This window comes from Sardina pilchardus, chromosome 12 (assembly GCF_963854185.1).
Source record: "Sardina pilchardus chromosome 12, fSarPil1.1, whole genome shotgun sequence".
NCBI lineage: Eukaryota > Metazoa > Chordata > Actinopteri > Clupeiformes > Clupeidae > Sardina > Sardina pilchardus.
Genome location: NC_085005.1, coordinates 8,339,523 through 8,347,303, shown reverse-complemented (window position 1 = coordinate 8,347,303; position 7,781 = coordinate 8,339,523). Strand labels below are relative to the sequence as shown.

At 41.1% G+C, this 7,781-nt stretch overlaps 1 protein-coding gene across 1 annotated transcript; it reads right to left on the bottom strand.

Moving 5' to 3' along the window:
* Positions 1-445: 445 nt before the first annotated feature.
* Positions 446-5,502, bottom strand: LOC134098322 (signal-transducing adaptor protein 1-like). The gene is made up of 8 exons (XM_062551352.1): positions 5,398-5,502; positions 4,727-4,834; positions 4,422-4,478; positions 4,195-4,325; positions 3,685-3,816; positions 3,480-3,549; positions 3,256-3,366; positions 446-776 (listed from the first exon to the last, which is right to left on the bottom strand). The coding sequence occupies exons 1-7, from the start codon at positions 5,500-5,502 to the stop codon at positions 3,256-3,258; spliced, it is 714 nt and encodes a 237-aa protein (XP_062407336.1). The 3' UTR covers positions 446-776.
* Between the last annotated feature and the right edge of the window lie 2,279 nt (positions 5,503-7,781).

Here is a 7,781-nt window from a genome sequence, read left to right as displayed (position 1 = left end):
CCGTCTGGGGACGTTTTTAGAACGACACAATGTTACGTTCGGTGCACCACAGGGGACGTTCTAAGAACGTCCCGGGAACCTAAAATTTCTAGCTGGGACTCCCTCCACTGCCATCCAAGCTACATTCTTTACCATCAACATTCCTTCCTCTGCCATTCAAGCTACCTACTCTGCCATCCAAGGTACCCAAATTGCCAGCCGAGCTCCCTCCTCTAACCCACCCCTTTCGGAGGGCATTCTGCCTCCCATCCGATGCAAGACAGAACAAGAGGACCTAGACCTAAGAGTATTTCAGAACATTCCACACAGGTGAGAGAACATTCAGCTCATGAGAATCATATGTCATACTCTTCATCATTATACTCTACAGACATCCCAACCTGCAAAAAGTCATTTCAGGGAGGTATCAGTTGAGCAGACATCACAAGCCACACGAGAGGAGGCAAAGAACTGTGTGTGGCTAGCGAGCCACAGATTCAGCCCCTGATATAGAGTTTCTTGGTGTATGTTAATGTAATATACACAGATGGTGGACATATTTTGGCATCAGGCAGAAGTTTGACAGTGCAGTAATAGCCAATTAGAAGTCCAGTCTGCCTGCTGAAGACAATAAACATGCAGCAGAAGGAAGTGTATTGCAGCAACCTAATTACAGTCAAGCTCCGCTCTTGTACTGTCTTCCTCTCTCTCTCTGTCACAGAGTGCTGTGGCAGAGCACTTGATGGTGACACTGGATGCTGATGGTCAAAGTCCAGAAGCTACCAGCAGATGCTCCTCTGAGTCCCAGGTGACAGCGTGGTAGAGCAGGAGAGGAAAAAGACAGAAGCATTTCAGGTGAGATTGCAACCACACAAAACGGTTAACGTGATCTCTCTTAACAATGTAGGCCATTGGACTTGAAGTCGCTGATGAAGACACAGGAAGATGTGGAAAATGCAAACTACAGTAATACCTGTCATCTTAGCAGAAAGCCATTTTTGAATCATTCAAAGTTATTGATTTTGTAATAGAAATTGATAACTCTGTGAAATGTTTTCTTTTGTCTGTAGGGTTTTCAAGCTCCTCCAAAAAACAGAACTGCTGCAGTGCCAAAGAGGACTAGACAGATCCATCAACCCACCAAAATTATTATTTTATTAATTATTAATTAATTTTTATTTCCTAGCCACTATGAACACATGAACTGAAATCCATGGTCACATTTCTGAATGTAATTTCAATAATTTAATTATGTATGGATATTATTGTCTATCTGAATGTTCTTGATGATGATTGCAAAAGATCCTCTAAGGATCCCAACATTAAGTGTTTGCTTTATGTTTTTAACTAGATTATAAATAAACAGAGAAGCATATAACAACTGGTGTCAGGGCTTTTTGTGCCTATCTCTACCACTAGGTGGAGTCAGTCTTCCCTGTAAACTCTGAATGAACTCTTTAATCTGAAACAGGGCCTTGTCCATAAGCACACATTTTGCCACTGTCCTTTATAAATCTTTCCTTTTATAGGTTTAGCTGATTATTGAATGCATGCTTAGAGACCACCTGCAATGCCTTCATGCACCATCACTAGACAGTGATGCTAACAATAGCAATTGTCCAGATTTGGGTCACAGTCAAAGTCACAGTTCTAAAGCCCCAGCTTGGAGCGTATTTGGGCTGTGCAAGTTCTCACTGTCACATGGCGAGTGCAGTCAGACACGTCTTCAGTTTTATGAATGCGGTTGATGTGACGGTCTAGCTGGGTTTCATGGCCTTAGCAGCTCATGTTTAGCATATGTAGGTTACTATGATATAAGGCCAAGGCAGCTCATGTTAACAGCATGTAGACTACAGTAACATACGGTGTGGTAATATCACATGCAAGCCCAGCTACCCTGAATCCTTATGTCATGGTGCATTCATGTGATCTGAGAATAGAGACCACCACTGTGATTGTGTTTTGCTGTCAGGATGTGCGTATAACATGGACGCCACAACAAAGGAATTAAAACATTCTTAATAATGTTAAATAAATATGCTTAAAGTATGGTATAAGACACTTGGGAAAGAATGGTATGCAGCCTTCAAGTGACCAAAAAAAAGCAAATTCCCAAGTTCACGTTAAAATTGTTGGATATGAAAGTCCACGTGGGCTACAAATGAACTACAATGAGATGACAAGCTCCACAACTGGACAACTGTGTTTGCAAACTTTTCACCCAGTTTCCCACCAGTTATTCCCACATGAGGTTCCCACATTGCTCTTTCTGTAATGTTTTTTGTTTCTGTATACACACACTGTATGTTATTAGTCATCATTTTGTGGTCTGCTGCACCACCTCCTATGTTGTTCAAACCTTGTCTAGGCTATATCAATAATGGGTAACATGGATAAAAAATGTTGATTGCTGCCTTAGGACAAAAATACCCAAATTACATTACCAAAAATGAAATCACATATACCTTCATGTGCAATTATTTATAAGACCTGGTATCGCCTGATTTATACTATTTATCATACTGTTATACTACTTACTCTATACTACTGTGTTCATATTGTATGACTGTTGGCATACATAGGCTATTGACTAGGGCATGCACTCGGGGTGTCCCTTCCTGCATTTTTGTATAAAGAACGTATATGGAGTGTTTGCCTTGGGTCCCCAAATTGCTAAATCTGCCCCTGAGTTCAAGTTCCAGACAGTTCCTGAATAATCCAGTCAGTGCCACAATCTACGACTATATGTCACCCTTGAGCATGGGGATGACGTTACATGATATAGGCTCTAAATCTGGATAGGGTGAGCAATATGGACTCTAATTGGCTCACACACTTATAGGATACATTTAAATGAAATGAATGTCATGTTTATGATTAAACAGATGATGTGTTCGGTAAAGTGATTTTAAAGGTACTCAAGCCGACAATAAGCATTTCCATAGTGAAATGTGTACTGTACAGCACTCTAGAGATCTCACTAGTAGATTTGAAGGTGCAGTCAGTGGTCAAATGATTTCAAGTGTGTGTGGATGGTGGGCTGCACCCTGGCTTTGGGAATAACTTTAGGGGCTACTGGGGTGGAGGCAGCTCTCTCACAGGTTAGATATGCATCCAGTTACTATCACACAATAAAATCACTTGTGTGTGTGTGTGTGTGTGTGTGTAAAACATGTCATGCATTATATAATTAATATCACATTATGGCAAATTCTACAGGTAAATCAATAGTGATCCAATATGGCACATTCCTTATGTACATGTGTATGAGCTCACCTATGCGAGTGTGCACTGAGGTTGAGGCTCTGACTTTGTGAAAGGCTGTAGTTGATTGGCTGTTTTCTCCACAAAGTGATCCACCACTTGATGCAGGGTTTTGACAGTTACCTGACAAAAACATCACACATGACAAGATGGCAATACATCAAGAGTGTAGAGGCACAAAGAAAACAATGGTGGGAGTTCATGCCATGATACCAGGGTGGGTCTTGCAGACTTACAGGCTCATCCAGTTCAATAGTATAGCCAGATTTACTGGAAATGATCTTGTAGTGATTAACAAGTGGACCACTGCAAACAACCATAAATGCAAGGTTAAGAAAAACATTATTAAGCAAATTGGAGAGATTGTGTGTGTGTGTGTGTGTGTGTGTGTGTGTGTGTGTGTGTGTGTGTGTGTGTGTGTGTGTGTGTGTGTGTGTGTACCTGGGAAAAACCTGTCTAGTTGTGATGGAGTAATGTGGTTTGTCAGTTGCAGGCCTCAGGATGATGCTACCACAGTCCAGGTGCTGTTGTAGTAGCTCCTCTGCCTTTTCACGAGACACTTTCAGAAAACAGCTAGAGACACGATCAGTGATTTAGACAATTCATAGCACACTCCTTCCTCCTGTACACATGTGGAAACAACCTCAAAGCTAATGCCATATATTTACATTTCTGACATACACCCATAAGTCTTAACATTATGGTATAGCCAAAACATGTAATCAGAATACTCTCTTTCTCTTTCTCACTTTCTCTCTATCTCTCTCTCTCACTTTAACACACACACACACACACATCGCACGCACGCACACACACATCGCACGCACGCACGCACGCACGCACGCACACGCGCACACACACACACACACACACACACATATATTCGCAACAAATATCATTTTGTGGCTTTGAAATATTGCAACCCAGCTCAATAAAAGTTTTCAAACTCACGCAGGAGTTTTGGACATCTTGGGGGTCTGCAGGGAGGCCTTTTTTACAGCCCGCCGTTGTTCCTCTGCGGTTTGAATCTCCCTCAGCCTCGTGATCTGACGAGGGAGGAGCTGCAACCGTGGGATCGGCAGCTACAGTACAACACAACACACTTATCAGGACAGCGGTGGGACACTGTGGATGTTGCTTATTTAGACGTGTGACGGGTTGAATGAGTGCAAACTCACTTTAGACACGGCCAAGATAAAGCCTCTCCACAACTCTGCTGTGTCCACATTATCAAACTGAGTACACACAGATTCATACAGTCACTCAAACACAAACAACCATTTCAGTAAAAGAATAATAACAGACAGTCAGACTCAAGCAAACTATGAATAAAGTCGTATTGTGTAAGCAATAACATGCAAGTTTTGCACCAATAAGAATCACGTAATTTCAGTTCTGAATGAAGATAGCCACTTCATTTGCGGTCATTTACAACATGGTTACGGTCACGGTCACTGTCATTTACAACTTCTATGACTCTGACCTTAAGTTGTACTTCCTGCTTGGGGAACTTGAGTTTGTAGATAGGGTCACACTCAGGGCTCTTTGAGGAGGACACTTGCTCCATGGATTTCAGTTTATGTAGCTCCAGCTACAGTAGTGTGAAAATGTGTTGACAATCAAGGTTGAAAATGGAGAAGTGTGTACAACAATATGCAATGACAATATTGCAATAGTATCTGTACAACAATGTGTTTGAATGAGTATATATCAGACCAAGAGATATTAAATCAGGTAACTATGAAGAGAGCACTTCCATCACTTTTGTGTGTTATGTCCTGTGTGTTTGTGTGTGTTCTGGTCTGTGTGTTTGTGTGCGCTTTGTCCTGTGTGTTTGTATGTGTTTGTGTGTGTTCTGTCCTGTGTGTTTGTGTGTGCTCTGGCCTGTGTGTTTGTATGTGGTTTGTCTTCTGTGTGTGTGTGTGTAGTGTGTGCATAAAGAATTCACCGTATCATATGTATCACCACCCTTTTTAAAGCATAAGTTGGAGCCACACAACTCTCCAAGGTACATTTGGAACTCCTATAAAGAGCAAAAAAAAAATCCCCAACCACATCAGCTGATCCAGTGTTTCTCAAGCACAATTAGCACACATTACCAAGCCATGTCAAACTAACAGACAGATTACTGTGATCCTGCGGTTTTAAACTCACGTTCTCTCCTTTGTCTTTTTTCTGCATCTGACCACTGTAGTACAGTGGCAGCTCTTCTGTGATAGTCTCTCCATGCTTTCCAATCCTTCCGGAAGCTTCTGCCATGCTCCCTCCTTTGACTGAGTCTGGTGAGAGAGGACTACTCACTACTCACAGTATTCTTTTCCCTCCTGGTTTACTTTATTGTGATACTTTACTTTGCAGTGATGTTTACTCTTTGGACTCTAGGTTGGTTATTGTTTGTCATATACGGGCATCGTTCTTACCTGATTGATTTTGGGAAGGAAGTGTTTATCAAGGGCCAAAGTGCCGGCTGTTTGCCTTTGTACTATGCCCTTTTCCCTCAAGGAAGGAGTGCAGACATACATAGCCTAGAATCTACATGCATACTTCAAAATTCTGTCTTGGAGTGGATATCGATTCCTCAATTCCATCTGATGGCATGAGACCTTTTTTTTTCTCTCTCTCTCCTCTGTTAGATGTTGTGCTTGTCGTGGAAATCTTAAAATGTTGAGTGTTGGTATTCACACAGTACAATAAGACATACAATGAAAACATTTTGATTGTTCTTCAGTTACAGGTTTATTTTATTGCATTAATTGACATCATCACATCATAATATCATAATTCCACATACGTTCTGACACAAGGTTGATGCTTCTATTCAGATGCTGATACCAGAAATTTGAAGGTTCCCAGACCTCTATCCTGAGTCCCATACCACAGTTCGGTAGATTCAAGAGGTCAACAATAGGCCACTTATTATGACCACCGCGGCATCAGTGATTGTCAAAGTTTTTTTTTTTCTTGTTCTTTCCCCCCCCCCCCCCCGTCACCTACTTTTTGAAATTTTGGTCAATGATTCCCGGGACACTGTTACACCGGGGCACATGAAACTTGGTGGGCATGTAGCCCCAGTAGACTTTTACGGAAAATTTTCGTTTGGTCCCCAGGGGCCACTCCACCCCCGCGCTGGCCCCCGAAACCCCAAAAATGCAGCTTTTCCTACATAATTACCTGAACCGTAGCACCGAGGATGACAAAATGTTTATGGTATGTTGATCTCAAGAGCCCGCATCAACTTAGCTTATAAACAGTCATTTGTGATTTGCACCCCCATGTTAAAAAATGAAAATGCAATATAATATTGCTTTAATCACCCCTATCTTCATATGAACTGCACTAAATTTCCTGTGTATGATCAACCTGACATCCTCTGAGAGTATGCCAGGTTTTGTGAACTTTCATCCATGGGGGGATATAAAACAAATAAATGAATGCTTACATTTAGTGACTGTACACCCATCAGCCTCCAGATGGTGCTACTGAGCGAAGGGTTGCTGGGTATTAATGATACTGTCACACTCACACACGAACACACACACCAACACGTACGCACACACCCATACCCACACGTGACATGCGCACAGATACACATGCACAGACACACACACATGCGCACAGATACACACACATCCACAGATTACACGCACACACACATATATGCACGCACACATACACACATGCACAGACACACAAGCATCCATCTATCCACACACACACACACACACACACACACACACACACAACAGCAAACTCACACATGCACACACACATTTATGAGCTGCAAGAGTAGGAGATATATCTCACATTTTCAAGTGTGAATTTGCACCAATTCGGTAGAATGGCCCATATAGGTATATACAGTGGGTATAGTAAGTATTCACACCCATGCTAAAGTTGACTAAAAAGAGGAATATAAAATCATCTTTTGAGAATTGATTGTAATGTCTTAATTCAAAAAATCAAACCGCTAAGGACACTCATTTTCTTTGTGATTGAAGAATGTATCGTAAATAGATAAATGTTCTTCCTTAAATACAGGTTGCATAAGTAATTGAACCCTATGTTAAATTCCCATAGGAGCAGGAGGATTTTTTATATGTTTTTATTTTTAAAGACCAGCTATTTTATGGATCCAGGATATTATGCATCCTGATAAAGTTCCCTTGGCCTTTGAAATTAAAATAGCCCCACATCATCACATACCCTTCACCATAGCTAGAGATTGGCATGGTGTTTTTTCCAGTTAGCCTATTAGCCTGTTTGATTTGCATTGAGCTCAATGAGCATCAAACAGGCTGGCCTTTAAAAATAAAAACATATAAAAAATCCTCCTGCTCCTATGGGAATTTAACATAGGGGTCAATTACTTATGCAACGTGTATTTAAGGAAGAACATTTATCTATTTACGATACATTCTTCAGTCACAAAGAAAATTAGTGTCCTTAACGGTTTGATTTTTACTCAGTTTTTGAATTAAGGCATTACAATCAATTCTCAAAAGATGATTATATATTCCTCTTTTTAGTCAACTTTAGCA

Excerpts from the sequence above, each read along its gene's own strand:
- LOC134098322 (XM_062551352.1), bottom strand. The coding sequence starts at position 5,502 with ATGGCAGAAGCTTCCGGAAGGATTGGAAAGCATGGAGAGACTATCACA. Across the intron at positions 4,326-4,421 it reads TTATCTTGGCCGTGTCTAAA|CTGCCGATCCCACGGTTGCA; the intron begins GTGAGTTTGCAC and ends GTTGTACTGTAG. Across the intron at positions 3,550-3,684 it reads ACTAGACAGGTTTTTCCCAG|TGGTCCACTTGTTAATCACT; the intron begins GTACACACACAC and ends GGTTGTTTGCAG.